Here is a 23,359-nt window from a genome sequence, read left to right on the forward strand (position 1 = left end):
TGTGTCGGAACAAGGATGCATCTAAAAGCTGGGGGACGGTAGCTCCCGAGGGCTGGAGTTGGTTTATCGGTGAGTAGAGTACAATAGTTTAAACTGATCTCTGATTTATTTTATTTTTTTGAACTGGTGAAAGTAGTTCCATTGTGTAAAATAACATACTTCACTAGTTGGAAGCGATCTGTACTAAGCCATGCTAGCAACCATGGTTCATTTTTTTTCTTTCCATAGTTATGTTGTTATGCATTTGTTTTTTATTACCGTGTGGTGGGGGCGTGGTCTGCGGTGCCGCTGCTGGGGAGCTGAGCTTTCTCCCCTTCCACCAGCAGCTCACCCACCTCAGCCTGGGCCGGAGGTCAGCGAGTGGGAGGGACCTGCCAAGCCGTCACTGGAGGTCGGGTCCTGCCAAGCCTGAGGAGAACTGATGGATCGATAGGCAGTGATGTCATACCTGTTGATGGCTGCAAAGGTGGCCCAACCAGTTATTAGGTTTAGGGGACAATCACTCTTTCACACAGGGCCACGTCGGTTTACATCTTTTTCCCCTTAATAATAAATACCTTCATTTAGAAAGTGCATTTTGTGCTTACTCGTGTTATCTTTGTCTAACATTTAAGTTTGTTTGATCTGAAAATTATGACGACCTGGGGTAGAAAGACACTGAAGTCTAACCCAACACTAATGTGTACCAGTTACCATAACTTATGTTTCACTGAGGGTTAATTGTGCTCAATACTGGCATGTTGAATATAAATAACAAACATGTTTAAGTTAACCAGTATAATGAATCAGAAAGTAGAATAATAGTGATTCTAATAACATGATGAGGCTGTAGAAAGACAGAGGAGGTGTGGGTGGAGATCAGACAGCAACGTGACTGAATGACCAAAGTGTGAAGATGTGACATCAGTGAAAGACGGGTTTCTGGGTTCTTCCCACTTGTATAGATATCTATTGTTCAGTTGATTGAATTATGTTTTTTAATTAGTTTGAGTATTACTATTTGGTTTGATTTTGCTTTGCAGCGCTCCTGCTAAATTGCTTTGAAAACATTTCTTGCAATTAAAGTCTAAATTGTGGACACTAACTTTTTACCCTTTTGTGAAACAGTAAAAGTCTGAGTGTTATTCTTTATTAGTGCAAAGAGCTCTTACAGGCTACCCTGGCCATTATACATTAATCTTTCCTGCGCAGGAAAGCCTGCCAATCAACAGGGAGCTACCATTAACAGGTGGGACTGATAAGGTTTGACCTACAAGGGCTACTCAGGTTTCTCCTTATCCAGGACAGACACCTGGACAGTTTCACGGTAGTTGGGACTGGGCGAGTCCCCTCATCCACATCGACTCCAGCTGAACTCTGAATGGGAAAGAGCCAAAACAGATTCCTTGTATTGGAGTTGTAGGCCCTGCAAATCGACATCCAGGGTGTTACTTCCACTACAGACACCTCAGAAAGAAAAATGCATTTTTTTCTACCGTGTTTGCAAAGATGTTTCATTATACTGAGCAAACAGCTGCTCAGTGGTAGCAGAAGAAAACAACTTTATTACAAATATTTTAATCAGCATCATTTTCATGGTTACCTGAAGATAACTTGAACATCTATTTGCATGAACTGAAGATAGCAGCCTTTACCGCGAGATCTTTAATCTGGTCAAAACAAAACAACATACTCAAATTGATAAATCTGCATATGCAATATGTGGAAAGCAGAGAGTAAAATATTTAAGCAAATCTAACCAGTTGACGTAAAAAAAAAAAAAAAGAGTTAACCTGGAACATTTTTGATGAACTGAGAGTTTTTCTGGTGATTTGTGAAATATGTGTGTCAATTAAATATTACAGTGATATTAAAATGTGGTCTGTAAATGTTTTGTTTGTGATCTCTTCCTGTCCAAAGGGAGTTTTTCCTTCCCACTGTCGCCAAAGTGCTGCTCACAGGGGGTCATATGATTGTTGGGTTTTTCTCTGTATGTATTATTGTAGGGTCTACTGTACAATATACAGCATCTTGAGGTGACTGTTGTTGTGATTTGGTGCTGTGTAAATAAAATTGAATTGAAAAATTGAATTTTGGCTGACTACAAATATTTGTGTTACATTATACCAGACGACGATACAATTATTCACTCGAATTGGGAGAGGCTAGTAAGTTTTACTTCACTACATGCACTCTGTGCAATGCTAGTTTTAATTGTATAAATACCCCCAAAATGTAACTGTTTCCTTAAAAAGGTTCATATGCTGACTAATCTTCTGACTGTTCTTGGCCACAAAACACTTGAAACCATCAATAACGATCACAACATGAATAAATGTAGGTTCGAGCAGAAACAATTATTTCAGTTTCCACAGCAGAAGTTTTCTGCATAAATCAAGGACAATTTATTAACTGAGAAAAGTTTACACATACTGCTAATTATGTGGGCAAAATATACATGTGCATAGTCAATATTTAAAAAAACAAAGTGAAAGATTATTTGCAGCCTTTTACAAAGACTGTCTTTTCCAAAATATCATTTAAGACTGGATCATATTTGAAAGGATCTGTTGTTTACCATGAAACAGAGACAAATATTTCTCCTCTAAATTCCTGAATTATTAGTTGAGCTTATTGCTCATTGAAGAGACACAAATCAACCTTTTGCCACGGGACTAACATTCTTGCAAAAATATGTCTGACAACTGGCATTTCTTCACAACAAAACAGGAAAGAAAAGACTGAATATGAAACTCTTATATCCCACTTGTGGCGATTCTCCAACAGATCACTTTAAGCCAGATATTACAGCAAGAAAGGGTTTAGTCTCTGCTCACAAGACGGAAATATCACAGGAAAAAACTGTCCAGGACAGTTTGGGTAAGAAAACCTGTGATATGGAAAGGCAGTGTCCTATTCACAAAAAGCCACATCCCCTCAACCACTGCGGGGCGTCACAATAAATCTATTAAGGAGTGTTCCTTAAGCACAGTAGTATTTGTTTTTAAATTCTGTGTGAGCGGCCATTGTGTTTCCATCTCCTCCTGTGTTTTCCCATGCAGTTCCACCCCTGGGCAGGACCTCGGACACTCTTACTGACCTATTTCTCATTAAGTGACAATCAGCATGGCTGCATTTAAGACCGGCGCGGTCATCTCTTCTTCACTGGTCCAACAGCTATCCGTGCTGGATCTCATCTCAGGTTGGAAAAAACTCTGAACCCATCCACAGCGCCACCATCTTCACAAAACTGGACCTGTGTAACCCCCACTATTCCACATCAGAGGGGGGCGGTGAATGGAAAACAGGCTTTAATATACCATTGGGTCATCCCATTCATAAATGCACCAGCAGTTTTTCAGGCACTAGTGAATGACATTCTCAGAGACTTCCTAAACCTTTTCGTGTTTGTCCAAGGATCTCCAAGAGCCTCAAGTCCATGTTCACACTGTGCTTGAGTGGCTACTGGAAAATCATCTGTATGTAAAAACAGAGAAGTGCGGGTTCCATTCACCATCCGTCACTTTTCTATATTCTGGCAGGGGGACAGGTGAAGACAGACCCTGCCAAAATCCGAGCAGTCGCTGAACGTCCCACTCCTTTCACGCGCAGCCACCTTCAACATTGAATTCTGACTTGTAAATAATGGAATTTGAAATAAAGAGGTAGGAACAGAAAAAGTGTAAACTTCATCCTACTCAGAATCAGAATTGAATCAGTTGTAAAAGTCAGTGACGATATCCATCCCTAGTTTACAGATCCACTGGTACGTATCCATATATAACAGCAGGGCTGCTGAACATCAAATGACCAGCAGGTGTCAGCACTTGAGCTGTTAAACGGCGCTTCGTGTGCGCTGCCTTTGGTGAAGCAAAGCTCCCGGGGCCTTATCACACCATCACTACCTGGTTGTATACTCATTCTACTCTTTTCTCTCATTCTTCTTTTGCACACCACTTAATTTTAAATGCGGCTGCACTGACAAACTACTCTATAAGACACTCTTAAAAACAAATTGTTATTGCTATACAAATCATCACAAATTATCCACAAACGACATAGAGCAAGATCAGGAAGCAGAAGTAAATATTTCCCTCCATACCACAAACATGAACTATGAAAAATGTCTGAATATAAGAACCCTTTCTGTTGACTTTCAAGTGTCTTTTATTTATGTAAAACGGAAATCGACCAAAAGTGCTTTAAAGACAGACACATTTACGTTCCAGATTCCAAAAAACTTGGTTTTGGTGTTTTATTGTGTTGACTAATTATTTTGGGAAGTAATAAACACATCTATTTAGTTAGTATTAAAATATATTCAGAATTTGCTAATTAATGTTTTTTTTTATCTTAAATGATGACACACTGCTCTGCCCTGTATAAGCTCCCTTTATAAGTTTAAGGTATCGGCAATACTGGTCCTCCATCACGATTTAAAAAAAAAAAATCTCACACGCTGCTTTTTAGTGCTTTTTGTTTGTTTGCGTTTTTTTTTTTCAAGGAAGAACGTCGTCTTGACGTCACGGCGTACCGTGCCCTGACCTGGCTCGGTTGTGGCGAAGAGGCGGCGCGCCGGAAAGCTACAGGATAGCACGAAGGAAACACAACTTTGGGGTTTGTGTTCAAGAAAAACATTTATAGGCGTCTGCGAAGCGATTTCCGAGTAACGAAGACCCGCTGCAAACATCTTTTTATGCAAGCGAAGTAAGCGTTTTGGCCTTGGTTAACTTAGCAAACATTGGGCCCAGCTAGCGCTAGCCGTGGAACTGACTTTTCATCAGCAAAAGCAAAACAAGGTAAGGACCGAAAACTCGAGGCATTAACATGTCAACAGATTCTGCTACCGACCAGTGCACACTGCACATGTCATATTTGTTATAGAATTTACCTAGCGCGGGTATAAAATGTATAATAAAAACGATGTTCATGTTGGCTAGCTATCTGCTAAATGGACTGGTTCTTATATAGCGCTAACTGCTCAACAACTCCCCTTAATGCTAGCTTCTGCTAAACAGTCGTGATAACGCAATAAGAAAACGTTTTTACACACAAATAATGCCGCGTGGACAAAGTTACGAGCAACATTAAGTAAGATGGATGAGTCTTTATTGGAAACAGCAGAAGCATTAGCTAACAGGTTAGCTGTAGAGGTTGAAGCTTTAAGACTCGGTGACAAATAGCGGCGCCAACCTACTCAGGAAGTAAACATCAGCCTGCGTGCTGTGAACGGTCATTGTCTGATCTCCTCACACCAGCCGGTGTTCCAGATCAACTGGCGTTTAGATCAACTGGCGTTGGTCGAACAGATGTGTGGCAGTCTTGCGTTTCAGGAGCTCCTACCGACAAACCAGCAAAAAAAACGCCAAATGTGTCATCTGTGACACTTGTGAGGTTATCTCAAACACACTCCGTCAGTCTTGATGCTGTTGAACAACAAAATGTTTAAAAATGTGGCGAGTTTACCTGGTGATATCCTCATGCGCGACGCGATCGCGAAAACAGCAAACAAGTAACACCACGCCGTTGTTGTTCACAGGACAGCAAGAGTAAACGATCGGGAGACCCTTGTCGTCGTTATCGTTCCACTCGCACGGTTTATTTCACCGAATTCAGCGTTTTTGCTCCACAACTAAAGCGAGCAGTTTGCTCTGTGCACTAACATGGACTCGAGTCAACCAGCGCCACCTCTGGCCAAGTGCCACAGCCTACAGCCAGATCAACCTGTGACACACATCTGCACCACGTTTGAATTCGTGTCATGCACATTTGCACCTTTCAATTGTGTGTTTGTGCGTCATGCAAACAAACCTTTGAAATGAATGAAATGATATCATGTATTTAATATCAGCCTACATTTGTACAAAATGCCAAATGACATACACATAAGAATCACCATCCTGATATCAATACTTTTGCCCATACGAAAAATGTCGTGAACACACTAATATTTCACCAGTGTTGTAACATCACATGTCGTTAGCGTAGTCTGTCTGTGTCTTCCCTCTGCAAACAAACATGTTAGAGTTGGTTGTGATATACAGTCTGCATAAGTGTGGTCAATCTAATAAACATTTGTAAGGAGATGGCAGTTACTGTGAATGTACAGCAGGTGATTAGTAATAAACAGCCAGACAATGACTCTGACAATCTCATTCAATCTTGCAGATTGCACCTTCTGTGGAAAGTGGTACCACACAGTGTGTGTGGACTTCCCCTGTGCAGAAGGCGACTACAAATGTTGTGGGTGCTAAATAAACAGAAAAAAGTGATCCCTGTTGTCTTTGCTTACTGATTGTTTTCAGTGTTGACAATCCACATTGCTGGCATTGCATCTTTCAACATGTTTGTGGGCAGATTTGGATGTACCAGGGGTAAGTGCAGCCACTCAGCCTCTACTCACTGTGATCATAGCAGCAGGTGCAGATGTGTCACAAGTTAATCTAGTAGTGGGCTATGGTCATGTGTTAGTGGTGGGAACAGTCATATCCACTCACTCTCACTGGCTGTTTATTACTAATCACTGTGTAACTGCTGTGGATTCACAGTAACTGCCGTCTCCTTACAAATCTTCATTAGATTAACCACACTTATACAGACTGTATATAACTCCAGCCATGTTGATGAATTGCCTATATTGGCTGGAAATATTCATTTTCAGGGAAAAGACACAGACAGACTATGCTAGCGACATGTGATGTTACAACACTAATGAAATATTGATGTGTCATATTTGTCCAAGGCGTATTTCATTGTTATGGAAAAAGAGAATATTAAAATCATGATGACCAATTGGAGTGGTGATTTCTATGACTTTGTGTATATAATTTGGAATTTTGTACAAATGTAGGCCAATAAGGAATATATGATATCATTTCATTCTTTTCAAAGGTTTATTTGCATGACGCACAAACACACAATTGAAAGGTACAAATGTGCATGACACGAATTCAAACGTGGTGCAGATGTGTGTCACAGGTTGATCTGGCTGTAGGCTGTGGCACTTGGCCAGAGGTGGCGCTGGTTGACTCGACTCCATGTTGGTGCACAGAGCAAACTGCTCGCTTTAGTTGTGAAGCAAAAACGCTGAATTCGGTGAAATAAACCGTGCGAGTGGAACGATAACGACGACAAGGGTCTCCCGATCGTTTACTCTTGCTGTCCTGTGAACAACAACGGCGTGGTGTTACTTGTTTGCTGTTTTCGCGATCGCGTCGCGCATGAGGATATCACCAGGTAAACTCGCCACATTTTTAAACATTTTGTTGTTCAACAGCATCAAGACTGACGGAGTGTGTTTGAGATAACCTCACAAGTGTCACAGATGACACATTTGGTGTTTTTTTGCTGGTTTGTCGGTAGGAGCTCCTGAAACGCAAGACTGCCACACATCTGTTCGACCAACGCCAGTTGATCTAAACGCCAGTTGATCTGGAACACCGGTCGTGTCAGACCTGACGGACACAGCTACTACTCTGGACTGCTACTGTTGTGAAGTGCTCATATTGGAAGTTAGCCCACAGCACCGACTCGTTTATCCTGTCCTCGGAGCTGTGTGTGTTCTGGATCTTGGCTGTGTAAACAGTGCACAGGCAGAAAAAAACTCCAAATGTTAAAAGTTGCGTTTAAAAGTAAAATAAAGTTGAAACTCGAATTTCTGCTAAACATTTAAGCTTCTCATACAAACTGAGCAACTTGAAGGTTTTGACTTTATAGAGCTGTAGTGCTCAGGCTAAGTTAGGTTGCTACTGTCTGCTGCTCACAACCATAAACATTACTAATTTATCAGTTTGAATGGTAAATAAATATCAGGCAGATGAATCCATCCACAATTAATAAGTCAGTTATAAGCTGTATAATTCAAGCACGGTCTGAGACTAAGTCAGCAGCTCATCTGCATATGTTATTACAGCTCTTACTTCTGGAGCCTTACTGCAGATTTCTCGCTGTGTAAAACAAACCGCGGTGGCTGGAACAGCTGCAAAGTTCGCTTTTCTTTTCTTCATGTCGGAGTTTGTTGAGCGGAAGCTTTAATGAAGGACTCCCGCTCGCTTTTCCCAGTAAAAGTTTTAATGGTGATCACAGGAACAGCGCTGCTGTTTTCTGTCACTCTACCCGAGCTCAGCGTGTCGGTAACGGCTCCGCCTCTTTGCTCTCCGCGGCGTGTAAACAGACTCCACGTTAAACTATGCCAGCGTCATCATCACTGTTATCAGTGTTTCTGTTGTGAAACGTTTTATTCACACGCTGCTCATGAATGCTTTTGTACTGCAGGTCTGCTTTTAGTCGCAGATGTGGGTGAAACGCTGGCGTTCATGTTGACATTGAAGCGCTACAGAGCTGTGCCTTAAACGAAGCATCGAAGCAAAGAATTTGTCCAGAAATCATTTTTATGATCGAATAATCCCAGATACTCTGAACTGTTGCAGCCCTGAAAATCACCAAAATTCAGTTTAATGAAAGAGATTTCATCCTTTATAACCACAATGTTAAAAGGAGAGCTGTGGTCAGCGTGGGCTTCTTATGATCCCAACCCTGTACAGATGCAAACACTTAGGATGGGGGAAAAACATCAGTACAGTATCTTATCGTGATATCTTGTATGCTGATATTGTATTGACACCAAATATGATATATTATTAAGTGAACTCTGGGAATACTCTGAACGAGAGGGCTCATCTCATCTGATAGGAGGCAACCTTTTTTTAAACAGTCACAGCTTGACTTGGACTGACTGCAGTCACTCAGAGAGATTGTTGAAAGCTTGCAAATAACGTCTGTGTGAGTTATAAATACAGACAGATTACCAACATGTTGTCATCAGTCTCAATGAGTCTTTAATAATAAGGACAAGTCGTGGGGACACGGCTCATCTGGCTGCCAGCTGTTAGTATTCTGGGTATAATCCTATAAAACAAGAAGGTTGCCAACAACAAATGTAATAGTTAAATGTGAGTTTCTGTGTATGTGGGCACCAACCCATGATTTTCACTGATTCCCCCTGTTATTGCTGTACTACCAGGAAAAGATTGTGTGTAGTGGCCAAACTAAAATCCTATAATTGCAGAAGAACTCCATCCTTTATGGCAGGTTTCAGTGACAGTGGTCATTATGCTTAACAATGTCATTTTGCAGCAAAAAAACAAATAGCCTTATCTTATTCAGTAAAATAGATATTGATAAAGTTTAACTTTGCATTTCAAAAAGTTGATAAGTCGCAATATGTAATTGCAATGTTACAAATTAAAAAAAATCTCAATTGTATCATGAAGTATTGCAATAATTTGTTTTTGTTTTTGCAGGAATGAGTGATGACCTCTGTGGTGGTGTCAGATGGTGGTGGGAACATAGTGGAGTATGTGACTGTGGTGGAGGACCCCCAACAGGTAAATGCTTGTATCAACATTGTGGCCATATTTGTTATTTTTGAATGTGTGTTTTATAATGTAATTATGTTTGTGTTTGACCTCCACACTCTGCTGACAGTCGACGAGTTAGAGCACTGTGATTTGATGCAGTAGGAGTGTTCAGGCCATTATCTCCTTTGTTATGAGCTTTATCAGTCAGTGTGTTTTAGCCGGCAAATTCAAAGTATGAAGTTGGCCTCTACAACTGTATTTCGACTTACCTCCGGCGATTTCTGGTCCTCCTGTGTCAGATGGCTCAGATGGGGTGCCACGCTATCAGAACAGCCAACCTTGCTCCGGCGCTGTACATCCTTCTGGCCAGATGATCTGATTGGCTGCTGGCTTGGCTTTGCATTGTGATTCTGTTTGCCAAACCTCTGACTTCCTTATTTAGTTTTCCCTTTGTGGATTAATTCGGAAAACCCAAAGTGGAGTATTTTACATTCAATTAACTAAACTAGGATGGATTACCAAAACAGAGTGACTAAACTGAGTTAACTGGAATGGGACTGAGCTGGCCAGAACTTTTGTTCCTATTTGGGGTTGTTAATATATTGTTTCCCTTATGAACCGGTTTTTGTTTTTCTATCCCACGGTCTGTTAGAAAAACTCAGATCATGTGACTCAGCAACACATGACACCTTTTTCGTTTCATGCATAATTTGTTTGAGCTTAGTGATTAACTTGATTTCCAGAAATGGTTCAAATCACTACAACAGTGCAGTGAATTCAGCACTGATCTGCAAGTAAAATAGAACCTCAGCTGTGTTTGAGCGTCTTCAGCTAATAACTACACATTTCCAAAATGACACCACTTAACAGCATGGTTGGTAATGCTAACAGCCAAGTAGCATAACATTGTGTTAACAGCTGGGAGGGAACTATGCTGCATTCAAGAAGAGTAAAGAAATATCGAGGAGAAAAAAGCGAGACTGGATATGCATCAGAAGTAACATTTAGCCAAAAGGAGAGCTCAGTCTGCTGTTCGAAAGGTTCAGGTTTCGTGTCTCTTGAGGCTGTTATGTCCTTCATGAAATCCAAATAAAGCTTGTTTGAAAGCTGTAGAAACATTAACACACTCCATGAAATGGAAATTACATAAAACTGAAAATCAGAACAGCCAGCCTGCTAAAGATGGACTCCAAACACTGTTTGAAAAATATGCTTTGCTAACAGGAGACGATTTATTGTTTTGGTTATGTGGATTTATTCTGTTTATGTTCTCTTCATTTTTATGGTGCTAAGAAAATCTATTCTATATTATGGCTGCAACGATTCATCGAGTATTTTGAATATTAAAAAAACCTCAAATTCTTCGCTTCGATGCTTCTTTAACGCACAGCTCTGTAGCGCGCCGCTGTCTCCATGGAAACGTGAGCCACATTTGCAACTAAAACAGACGTGCAATGCAAACGTATTTAGGAGCAGCGTATGAATCAAAACCCTCCAGGTTTAAACAAAAACAGCAGTGATGATGAGGTTGGTACAGTTTAATGTGGAGCCAGAGTCTGTGCACATGTCACGAAGAGAGAAGTGAACTGATACAGTCTGTGTCTCAGGCGTCATGCATTCAGTCTTCAGTTGCAATAAAGTCTCTAAAAGCAGTAAAAACAGTCTTTTTTTCATCTGTCAAACTGTGTCTACTGTGAGCAGCAGCCTGCTGAGGAGGAGGAGGAGGAAGAAGTGGTTCAGCAGGAAGTGGATGCAGTGATCATGGAGGAAGAGGTGGAAGAGGAGGAGGGGGTGGTGCTGCAGGAGGAAGGCTGTCCTGCAGTAATTGTAGAGGAGGTGCCCAGCGCTCAGGTGGAGGAGTGCTACTCTGCTCAGGTGTTGGTCTACGATGATGAGACGTACCTGATGCAGGATGTGGCTGAGGAGCAGGAGGTGGTCACAGAGGTGACGGAGACTGGTGAGTCCTCTGAGTGATGGCTTCTCTAGAAAAATGTCGTGTTTTTCTGTGTGTGAAATCTGTACATGATTGAAGTAGGAGGTTAAAAGAAGCTTAATCCATTATTTCTAAATTCTTTTTAGACTTCATTTATTTACTTATGTATTTATTATTTATTTGATATTAAATAGAACTGAAGCTCAGCTAACTGAAACCTGCACGTTTTCTGGCCTTGGTAAGAGATCAGAGGCCTGTACTGTGAAGCAGGATTTAGTCTTATCCAGGTGGCAAACTGGGTTTTCTGTACCACGGAATTGGTTCACTTCTTCCAAAAGTAAATCACTATCTTGCTCTGGAGGAAATCAGGTTTGTTTGTGTTTTACTTTTTGTCTTTTTGTTGGCTGCAAAAAAACAAATCTATGAGCTTTAACGTGGTTCAGGTAACCCTGAATTCCCCTCAGTTATCCTTCCTTTGATACACTGTGATGCACTGAGTGTTTCTCTACTCAGTACATCTGTCTTCCTCCCCGTCCAGTCATGGCAGGTGGTTGCCCCACAGTGAATCTGGCTCTGCTGGAGCTTTCTTCCTGTTTAATGGGACATTTTCCCTCCCACCATCACAAAGTGCTTGTTTTATTTGTTTTATTTTTGAAATGTTTTCCCCCAAATACTTTAGATTATCTGGTTACTTTATACCTTTCAGTATAAAGTGCCATGATTTATGTTGTAATTTGATCCTGTATAAACAAACCTGGTAGTACAAACCCATTTGCTTACCAGAAAGTTGAGCTTGTGTTGTTGTAGACTGCCCTCTGCTGGCAGGAATGATGCCCAAGTCTTTTAGTCAGATTGCAGGAAATGGGAAAGAAGGAACAGACAGCTTGCACAGCCCCAAAGCAAGGAAGTAACACTTCATATTAGTTGAGGTTATGTTGTTTGTTTGGGTTTTATTTCCCCTTTTGTGGTTTTTTTTCTTGTCCAAGATGAAATTTCTGTAGTTATTTAAAATGATAGGGCTGCTCCCAGCCTGTTTCTAGCAGAGGTGTATGTACTGACAGTCGGTTTCTCTCTGCAGTGGAGATGTCAGGTCACGACATGGTGTGTTTTGACAAAACGTTTGAAGCCGCTGAAGCGCTTCTGCACATGGAGTCTCCCGGAGGAATGCACAGTGAACGCAGCACAGGTAAACAGGCTGATGAATGACAGAATCTGTGTCACACAAAGCACTACATGTGTGACTTATGCAACTTACCTGCAGTGTCCATGAGGGTGGTGCCATATCGGATTGTGTGCAACAATACAGGGATAAATGTTTAATCAACATAAAAGTTTCATATCATGATATCAGTGATATAGCGATGCTTTGGTAAATGGACTGGTTGTTATATAGCGTTTTTCTACTCAAAGAGCTTTACACAACTTCCCATACAAGCACTTGTTCTAAGTACTTTCTGTTTAACTTTTCCACACACACATTCATAGTACGATGGATGCATCGAAGAGCAACTTGGGGTTAGCATCTTGCCCAAGGATATTTGGCATGCAGAGGGGGGGATCAAACCAATAACCTTCTGATGAGCATATATAAAAACACCCAGCACGCCCCTGCGGGCGGTTTATCCTTCAAGCTCGGGTCCTCTACCAGAGGCCTGGGAACTTGAGGGTCCTGCGCAGTATCTTAGCTGTTCCCAGGACTGCGCTCTTCTGGACAGAGATCTCCGATGTTGTTCCCGGGATCTGCTGGAGCCACTCGCCTAGCTTGGGAGTCACCGCACCGAGTGCTCCGATTACCACGGGGACCACCGTTACCTTCACCCTCCACATCCTCTCGAGCTCTTCTCTGAGCCCTTGGTATTTCTCCAGCTTCTCGTGTTCCTTCTTCCTGATATTGCTGTCATTTGAACCGCTACATCGATCACTACGGCCGTCTTCTTCTGTTTGTCTACCACCACTATGTCCGGTTGGTTAGCCACCACCATTTTGTCCGTCTGTATCTGGAAGTCCCACAGGATCTTAGCTCGGTCATTCTCCACCACCCTTGGGGGCATCTCCCATTTTGACCTCGGGACTTCCAGGTTATACTCGGCACAGATGTTCCTGTACACTATGCCGGCCACTTGGTTATGGCGTTCCATGTATGCCTTGCCTGCTAGCATCTTGCACCCTGCTGTTATGTGCTGGATTGTCTCTGGGGCATCTTTATACAGCCTGCACCTGGGGTCTTGCCTGGTGTGATAGACCCCAGCCTCTATGGATCTTGTACTCAGAGCTTGTTCTTGTGCTGCCATGATTAGTGCCTCTGTGCTGTCTTTCAGTCCAGCTTTGTCCAGCCACTGGTAGGATTTCTGGATATCAGCCACCCCCTCTATCTGCCGGTGGTACATACCGTGCAGAGGCCTGTCCTTCCATGATGGTTCCTCGTCTCCCTCCTCTTTCTTGGGTTTCTGCTGCCTGAGGTATTCACTGAGCACTCGGTCAGTTGGGGCCATCTTCCCAATGTATTCTTGGATGTTCCTTGTCTCATCCTGGACTGTGGTGCTGACACTCACCAGTCCCCGGCCCCCTTCCTTCCGCTTAGCGTACAGCCTCAGGGTGCTGGACTTGGGGTGAAACCCTCCATGCATGGTAAGGAGCTTTCTTGTCTTTATGTCAGTGGCTTCTATCTCCTCCTTTGGCCAGCCTATTACCCCAGCAGGGTACCTGATCACGGGCAGGGCGTACGTGTTGATGGCCCGGATCTTGTTCTTACCATTCAGCTGACTCCTCAGGACTTGCCTGACCCTCTGCAGGTACTTGGTGGTTGCAGCTTTTCTAGCGGCCTCTTCATGGTTCCCATTTGCCTGCGGGATCCCCAGGTACTTGTAACTGTCCTCTATGTCTGCAATGTTGCCTTCTGGTAGTTCAATCCCCTCAGTTCTGACTACCTTCCCTCTCTTTGTTACCATCCGACTACACTTCTCCAGTCCGAACGACATTCCAATGTCATTGCTGTATAGCCTGGTAGTGTGGATCAGTGAATCGATGTCTCGTTCACTCTTGGCATACAGCTTGATGTCATCCATGTACAGGAGGTGGCTGACAACTGCTCCGTTCCGTAGTCGGTATCCGTAGCCAGTCTTGTTAATGATCTCACTGAGGGGTTCAGGCCTATGCAGAACAGCAGTGGGGACACAGAATCTCCCTGGCAGATCCCGCACTTGATGGTGACTTGTGCTCTGGGCTTGGAGTTGGCCTCTAGTGTTGTACGCCACATCCCCATTGAGTTCCTGATGAAGGCTCTTAGGGTCCCATTGATCTTGTACAATTCTAGGCATTCCAGTATCCAGCTGTGGGGCATTATAATAATAATAATAATAATGGATTGGATTTATATAGCGCTTTTCAAGGCACCCAAAGCGCTTTACAATACCACTATTCATTCACTCTCACATTCATACACTGGTGGAGGAAGCTACAGTTGTAGCCACAGCTGCCCTGGGGCAGTCTGACAGAAGCGAGGCTGCCATATCGCGCCATCGGCCCCTCTGGCCAACACCAGTAGGCAAGTAGGGTAAAGTGTCTTGCCCAAGGACACAACGACCAGGACAGAGAGCCCAGGGATCGAACCGGCGACCTTCCGGTTACAGATGCGATTCCCAACCCCCTGAGCCACGGTCGCCCCATTGAGTCATAGGCCTTTTTGTAATCAATCCAGGCAGTGCACAGGTTGGTCAGTCTGGTCTTGCAGTCTCGGCTGATTGTTCTGTCTACCAGTAGCTGGTGTTTTGCGCCTCTGGTATTCTTGCCAATTCCTTTCTGTGTCCCGCTCATGTATTGACCCATGTGCCTGTTCATCTTAGCCGATATGATGCCTGACAGGAGCTTCCATGTAGTACTGAGGCAGGTTATTGGTCGGTAGTTGGAGGGGACCGGTCCCTTCTTGGGGTCCTTGGGGATCAGGACCGTCCGACCTTCGGTTAGCCATTCGGGTGTCTCTCGTTAACTAGCAGCTGGTTCATTTGTGCTGCCAGACGCTCGTGGAGTGCAGTCAGCTTCTTCAGCCAGTAGGCGTGAACCATGTCGGGCCCTGGTGCTGTCCAACTCTTCATACTGGAGACCCTTTCTTGGATATCTGCCACTGTGATGGTTACTGGACCCTGTTCAGGGAGGTCGCTGTGGTCTGCCCTCAGATCCACTAGCCACTGAGCATTGCCGTTATGGGTTGCGTCCTTCTCCCATATGCTCTTCCAGTATTGCTCCGTCTCCAGGCTTGGTGGTGCTGTTCTCATATTGTTCCCCTGCCACTGAGAGTACACCTTTGCTGGTTCTGTGCAGAACAGCTGGTTTATTCTCCTGCCTTCTATCTCTCTGGTGTACCTCCTCAAACAGCTGGCCAAGGCTGTGAGTCTTTGCTTGGCAGTTTCCAAGGCCTCAGGTATGGACAGCTTGCTGTATTTCTTAGGCACCTTATTTGTCGCACCTTTCTGCAACTCCGTTAGTTGGCTAACCTCCCTCCGTGCTACTTTGATCTTGCCCTCTAGCCTCCTTCTCCATGGAGGGTACTGCCCCTTGTGGCTGTTCAACTTGTAGCCAAGCATCTCACTGATCACTGCTGCCGTATTGTAGATCAGCTTGTTAGTGTCGGTAATCGTGGTTGTAGGTATCGTCCGTAGTGCTGCATTAACATCATCTAGCAGACCTTCTGAGGGTACTTCACGTAATCTTGGTAACCGGCTACGGGGGATCCAGGTTTCAAGCTTGGCCATGATCCTATCTTTCAGGTCAGTTCCTCTCGCACTCAACGATCCTTCTCCTATCGCACTTGGGGCTATGTACCCAATCTCGGGTGGGGGTGATGATATCTCCCCCCTGACCTGGCGTCCTGACTCCTCCTTGCCATAGCATTTGTGTTGTACCTCGTCAATCTCTAGCTGTGAGAGCAGTCCCTTCTTTCGAATGTTGGAACACTGAGCTACTAGTTGTTTCGCCGTCATTGTGGATGTTGGATATCGAAGATATTGAAGAATCTTATGAGAATGTGAGGCCAGATTTATTGTTGTACACAGTCTGAAAGTCTTCATGTCTGTCTCACTTCATGATGCAGCAGAAGGAGAATAGTGTTGTTTTGTGTTCCCTCAGCAGATGATGTGATGATGGAAACGGTGGTGGAGGTGTCTACAGAGTGTGGACCCATGGAGGAAGAGAGCTTCCCCATCCCTCCTGGCTGTGAACCTGTAGCCAAGAAGAAGAGAGGAGGTCAGTGTCAGCACAGCTCACCTGTTGTCACCTTTTATTTTGTTTGCTGATGTTCAGTTTTTCATTCTAAAGCTGTACAACTGTAAAGCAACAGTAGGCAGCTCTCTAGTTAAAGCATGAAGCTGTGTTAGTACAAACGAGGTAGTTCAGTAAAGACAACTTCCTCTGAAAGCTGCCGTATGCCAAGATTTGTTCCAACTTATGAGTGGAGTAAGGTAACATAAAGTATGAAAAGTCAATCAGCTCAACAGACAATGTGGCAGAAGAATAAGCTCGATCTATGTGTGGGTTTGTACAGGTGGACGTAAGGCTAAGACACACCAGCCTTCTTCCAACGGCTCCTTCGATCTGGGCATCAAGAAGAGGCCAAGAGAGGGAAAAGGTCTGTAGCTGCTCTCTGCCTGTAGACAGCTCCTGTCTCTGTTAGCTGCTAGCCTAGAATGACTGGATATAACCCAGATACAGTATTTTCCCACTTTATGATTTTTGCATATTTGTCTTACTTAAAGGGAGCTGCAGCTACCGATTAAATGTTAGTGGAAGGCAAAAGAAAAAATAGTTGTGACAGTATTTTATCTCCTGGGTAAGCTGTCTGTGTTTATTTGTGCTAGTGAACGAGTATGTGTTGTTGTAACCTTATACATGCACATTTAATAACATTCTGATGGTGTAAATGTTCATCAAGGTAGTAATAGCTAATGGGTTAGCTGCCAACTTCAGCACGCTGCCAAATGTAACCGGCTAAAGCCTAACCTGTTACCAGACAGGCACTTTGCACTTTTGAACATCTGTAAAACCTGTAACTCTGGTACCATTTGCTCAATTGACAGAATTTCAGGGCTTCCTAAAAGCAGCGACTCTGGTCTTTTTAGTGATATTAGGATAATTACGGTATTCCCAGGCACGTCACAGCAGACAAAGGTTGATTGAGTGGAGACAGTGAGTGTAATAGGGCTCTGCAGAAAACAGATATTTCTCTCACCCCAACCAATCACAGCAGATGGCCCCGCCCCTCCCTGAGCCTGGTTCTGTCGGAGGTTTCTTCCTGTTAAAAGGGAGTTTTTCCTTCCTACTGTCGCCAAAGTGCTGCTCATAGGGGGTCATATGATTGTTGGTTTTTCTCTGTATGTATTATTGTAGGGTCGACCGTACAATACAAAGCGCCTTGAGGCGACTGTTGTTGTGATTTGGCGCTGTGTAAATATAATTGAATTGAAAAAAATGTAATATTCTAGAAGAGGTTGGAGTTCCCTTTGTTTGTTTGGTTTTTTTTTTTTGGGGGGGGGGGGTTCTGTTGCTGACCTAAACCCAACAGGAGCTCTCACCAGTTAAACATGGTATAAAGCTATGCTAACAGTCCATCTGCATATTTTAACTCCTTTAGCTTTACTGTAGATTTTTGCTGTGTAAAGCCAAGGTGTATGCAAGCACCTACATGCTTCACTTTTCTTCATGTCAGAGTTTGTTGATCGGGTGTTTTGATGAAGGACCATCTTTTTCCAGTAAAGTGCTCTGGTCCAAACCAGTTGATGAGTGTGTAAGTTTTTCCCTGTAGTTTGGAGAAAAATGTGACTCCAAGCAAATCAAAATGTGACTAAAAACCATGTGACAATGTTCAGTCTGCTCATTGGCCGGATGTGCAAGAGCAAAAAGTAAATATAGGAAAAAATACGTTATGTGACACATCTGTAGTACAGATACAACCACTGAAAACTGCCACTTCAGCCATCAGCTGACATCAGCCGATTAGAGCCCCCCCATTTAACCTTTGGTAGTTTCCACTATAAACACGCCCCTTTCACTCAGTTGCAGAGTGTGACCAAGAGATGGTGCTTTAAAAAAAAAACAACAACCTTGGATTCTTTTCACAGCCCACTGTGTTGATTTGAGGCTATATAAATCAAACTGAATTATATTACACATTATTTTGATAACTTTCATGAAAACCTCTTCACCCATTAAAGGATAACAACTTAAGTTTTGAAAATATAAAATAAATAAAACTTTACACTCAGTTTGACCATTCAGACATTTACACTGACCAGCGTTCGACCAGTGTTAACGTGATAGATGTCCGTGGGTGAGTAGCTGTTATCAGCTGGTTGGCCTGGGTCTTTGGAAATGTGAGAAAACTACTGAAGCATCCTCATGGTGTCTTCACAAAAATGGGACATTAGAAGACTACCAAAAACAGCAGTCTACACTATGTGAAGACCATAAATTTAAGGTTACATATTTGATATTCAGTTATTTTTGTTTCTGTTGAAACATTCAGTTTGTTTCAAGGAGGCGAGCACATGCTCTCACAGTTACCTCAGATGTCTGAGTTTTCATGAACGCAGCGCTGCCTGGAAACTGTTTCTCTTACTGAGCTGACATAAATTAATGTTCTGGCTTATCAGATCATTCGTCAAGTAGAAATTACTTCTATATTGTTAAGTTACACTTTGTTATCAATTCAACGTGATGTCACAAAGTCTGCAGATGTAGTAACAACAGTTTTAGTAACTCTGGGCCGGATTTTAACAGTAATGCGAAACTTTTTGTGAAACAATTTTGTGATAAATTTTTCTTAAAGGACAAAACGCATCAACGGCATTCGGTAAGCTGAGGCAGTCATTGCAGCAGGGTGCAAGATGCTAGCAGGGAACGCATACATGGACCGGCGTTCTGTAGTCCGTACTTCACATCCAACACTTCATTGTTCTTGGTGATGTAAGCTTGGATGCAGCTGTTTGGCCATAGTAACCCATTCCATGAAGCTCGCTATTCACTGTTCTCGAGCCAGTCTAAAGGTCATATGAAATTTGAGCTCTGTAGCGATCGACTATCCAGGAAGTTGGCACCTCAGCATCTGCTGACAGCACTTCTTTGATTTTACGTGGCCTGCCACTTTATGGCTGAGTTGGTGAAACACAGGCACTACGACTAAGCACATATATCCCATCCACTGTAGCAACTACAAACCCTTCACCGAGGCAGCTTGTTATTTTCATGTACATCACCAGGTTTGTAGTAAAAACAAAAATGCATTTTGGGTCAATTTGAAATGTAAAAGTAAGGTTGCAGGTCAGATGTGACGTTTGGGTGAAAAATGTAATTTCCCATGTACCAGGATCTTTCCCTAAGCGCTGCAAAGGAAGGAGAATTTTAAGACCTTTTCACCTTATTCTACCTTGAAGAGGTCAAAGGTGCATGCATGACCACACTCCACATTCCCTACACATTTCATCAGCATTCATTCAAAATCTTTAAGCTGTTGTATTTAAAGAAAGAATGAGAAACATACCAGCTTTACCCAAACCAGCCTGGGTGGCTCAAGCTAGCTCTACCAGCATAATAATGTGGTCAAATACCACAGAAGTACAAAATATATCACTTGTAGGGTAATGTGGATAGCAAAAAGGATATCAACACTTTACCGTACAAGTGTCTTTCTTATTGGTGAATATCAGAGGCAGATCTTTATGATGTTCTGTTTGGGCCTCCTAGACGAGTCGTTGATGTGCTCTTTGAGTAATTTCAGTCACTGCATCGATCTATCAGCCTGGTCTATCAGGTTGGAAAAGCTTACAGTCAGGTGCCGTAGTGCCATTTATCAAGGCGGGTAAATCGATTTTACACCGGGTCATGTTGGCTGTTTTTAACAAATGAAACAAAAAATGTTGAATGAGGTCGGCTGAATGAATTTCCTTTGGTTGCTTTTGAATAATATAAAAATAAAATAAAAACACAGGACTGAGACAGGCGTCACCAATAATAATAATAATAATAATAATCTGCACTAGTCTTTGAACTTGACTGCTTTTCTGCATTTTCAGGACCTCAGTGTTGAAAGTCCGTGTATCATGTGCTCCCCACAGGTAACACCACCTACCTCTGGGAGTTTCTGCTGGAGCTTCTGCAGGATAAGAACACGTGTCCCAGATACATCAAGTGGATGCAGAGAGAGAAGGGCATCTTCAAACTTGTTGATTCAAAGGCTGTTTCTAAACTGTGGGGTAAACACAAGAACAAGCCTGACATGAACTACGAGACTATGGGCCGGGCCCTAAGGTGAGCTGTTTTGCTCCATGAGCACATCACAGTCTGCAATCGGGATTTACCAGGACACGATGATTAAAGACACATCAGACGCAAACAGACAGAAAGACCAAATAATGACTCACAATTATTTTATGAACTCAGAGGGAAAGTAGTTTATGTTTTTACTCTCTGACATGAGTTTTGACCGCCTATCCTGATGTTCTGGAGAGTTCATACTCCATGTGTTGTTTCTGTATAGGTATTACTACCAGCGTGGCATCCTTGCCAAAGTTGAGGGTCAGCGGCTGGCCTACCAATTTAAAGACATGCCCAAAAACATTCGAGTGATCGATGATCACGAGGAGGCAGAGGAAGTGGAGGACAGCGAGACCGTGGTGTCCAGTCAGAATCTGGCTCGCCAGCAGGGCCAGGCCACCCTGGGCGCTACATCTCTCACCACCTCCCAGCCTCAGCAGACCTACGTCACTGTCATCCCCAGCAACACCACCACCAGGTCAGACAGACATGTGCTCATTTAGTCTTCCTGTGCCCTGTAGGATGTGATTGTCCGACTCTAAACAAATACATACATTAAGGCTAATTTTCACTACTGCTCTACAAAACTGTCAAAGACTGTTTTAGGGGAAACCTTGTGCTGTTTGATCAGATCATGAACCTCTGGTCTTATACAGGAGAAATGATCTGTTTGGATGTGGTGCACTGAGGATCACATGCTTCAAGTTTATATGATCAGCATTGAGCACATTTAGTGTGGATCCTGACATGTTGTGTATGTGTGGTGATTTTATTTATTTATGTATTCAGTGTTTACTCTTTTGCTTGTCTATCCCTGCAGGCCCATCCGAGCTATGCCAGTGGTCATGACCAACTCGCTAGGTCAAATGGCGTTAAACTCTCCACCCATCCTCACAACTACCACAGGAGTCCCAGTGACTGTAGCGAGCACCTCTGCTAGCACTGCCCCTAAACTTGTGATCCAGGCACTGCCCACCATGCTTCCTGCTGGGACAAAAGCAGGAGAGAAGATCACCATCATCACAATCCCAGCCAACCAGCTGGCAACGCTCATGCAGGCCAACCCATCAGGCCAGGTCACGCAACTCATCCAGGCCAAACCTGTCACTGCACAGCTAGCGCAGGCCGCCATCAAACCACAGCTCATCCTGGCCAAACCAGCCACAATGGCTCAGGCGCTGCCACAGATGTCTGTCCAGTCTCACTTAGCCCCCACCAAAAGCCCCATTCAGCCCCCAAAGCGTGACGCAGTACAATCAGACGTGGCAGCAGAGGCCCTGCCCACCTCCAGCTCGCCGGCAGTGTCAGTGGAAAAACTATCATCCTGAGAGCCAGGGTCCCCGAGGGGGTTTGGTGTGGAGAGGGATGTACAGAAAGTGACTGTGGACACTACTGAGGAAGTGCAGGGAACATCCCACACCACCTCCTCCTGACACATAACTGAGCTTCTCCCTTATTGGCTTAGACCGTCCGACCGACGCTGGTCTCTAAGGAGACACTTTGACTATCTGGCTGCTGAAGCCGCGCAGAGGACGAAAGGGACTGTTAGACATACACATCGATGGTTCACAGCTCAGAAACGTGGGCGGCCTTAGATCGTAAATGACAAGTTGTTTTTGTAATCAAAGCTAACATAAGAGGCTAGCAGGACTTTATTGTAAACGGAAGCTTAAAAAGGATTTTTGATACTCGACGAGTATGTATCAGTACACATGTAGTTTGAATTCCTCTGTAGCCCCTTTCACATTTGGGTTACAGACTTTAAGACTGTAAAACTTAAATGGCAGAGTAAGTGGGGCATTGCTTTAGACACATTCACAATGACTGAAACTGGCGCTTGTTTCAGGCTTTCATGGGTCGTCTGCAGAGCTCTCCTGAACTCAACAGGACTGTCACTATTTCCCACTGTTATCCTCTTTTTTTTACTGTCCCTAGAGTGGGGGTCAAGGATATCTGCATCCAGAAAAAAGAACTGATTGTGTGCTCCGCAGAAGTATATTATGATTTTTTTCTTGTACTCTCAGTGTATTGAAGTAGATTTTACTGAAATATGTATAAAACAAATGTTAATTCAGAATGTCTGGAGTGGGTTCATTTAACCATCTGAACAGTAGCTTAGTGGTTTATTAAAAAGCTCTGATGGACACCAGGTCCACAGAAAAATGCTCCTGCTCACCCTACAGATTCAGTTCAGTGTCTGTGCACAAAGTATAACATGACTCCTATTAGTTTACCTAGGAAATAGCCCAATAGCAGCTCTACTTTTAGGAGGGCCTAAAAGTAGAGCTGCTACTCCTCCACGTTGAAATGAGCCAGTTAAAGTGGTTCGGGCACCTGACAAGGATCCTCCTAGGCGAGACCCCGGTGCAGACCCAGGACATGCTGGAGACATTAGATCTCTTGGCTGGCCTGAGAACGCCTTGGTGTTCCCCAGATAAGCTAGAGGAGGTGACTGGGGAGAGGGAGGGAGGCCTGGGCCTCTCTGCTTAGGCTGCTGCCCCTGTGACCTGGCTCTGGATAAGCAGCAGAAAATGGATAGAATGGAGCGTAAAGATTAGAGTGTTTATTAGTCTTGGCAGTCAAATTCACTTTTTATTATGGCAAACAAAGTCCACAAACATGGCAAAAAGCAGGCAAATATCTCACTCAAGATGCTGTTTGAGGATGCACAATGTATTCCCTCCCCCTATGGTCCATACCTCCATGCTGCGTCCTACACCAGCCTATGGGGCTCCAGCTACTAAAGTGTGACAGTAGTAATGCACTTCCTGCAGACAAAGGATGATTA

General features: G+C 43.6%; 1 protein-coding gene across 2 annotated transcripts; it reads left to right on the top strand.

Moving 5' to 3' along the window:
• Positions 1–4,491: 4,491 nt before the first annotated feature.
• On the top strand, positions 4,492–22,648 carry elf2a (E74-like factor 2a (ets domain transcription factor)). Of its 2 annotated transcripts, none has more exons than XM_026181459.1 (9): positions 4,492–4,778; positions 9,282–9,365; positions 11,040–11,295; positions 12,350–12,457; positions 16,393–16,509; positions 16,808–16,891; positions 20,373–20,565; positions 20,795–21,049; positions 21,392–22,648. In XM_026181459.1, the coding sequence occupies exons 2-9, from the start codon at positions 9,291–9,293 to the stop codon at positions 21,897–21,899; spliced, it is 1,596 nt and encodes a 531-aa protein (XP_026037244.1). In that variant the 5' UTR covers positions 4,492–4,778; positions 9,282–9,290; the 3' UTR covers positions 21,900–22,648. The 2 variants fall into 2 exon arrangements, with proteins under 2 accessions (XP_026037244.1, XP_026037253.1); XM_026181468.1 differs by having other exon boundaries at positions 16,396–16,509.
• The last annotated feature ends 711 nt before the right edge of the window (positions 22,649–23,359 follow it).

This window comes from Astatotilapia calliptera, chromosome 2 (assembly GCF_900246225.1).
Source record: "Astatotilapia calliptera chromosome 2, fAstCal1.2, whole genome shotgun sequence".
In the NCBI taxonomy this organism is placed as follows: domain Eukaryota; kingdom Metazoa; phylum Chordata; class Actinopteri; order Cichliformes; family Cichlidae; genus Astatotilapia; species Astatotilapia calliptera.

Excerpts from the sequence above, each read along its gene's own strand:
- elf2a (XM_026181459.1), top strand. The coding sequence starts at position 9,291 with ATGACCTCTGTGGTGGTGTCAGATGGTGGTGGGAACATAGTGGAGTAT. Across the intron at positions 9,366-11,039 it reads TGGTGGAGGACCCCCAACAG|CAGCCTGCTGAGGAGGAGGA; the intron begins GTAAATGCTTGT and ends TACTGTGAGCAG. Across the intron at positions 21,050-21,391 it reads CCCAGCAACACCACCACCAG|GCCCATCCGAGCTATGCCAG; the intron begins GTCAGACAGACA and ends CTATCCCTGCAG.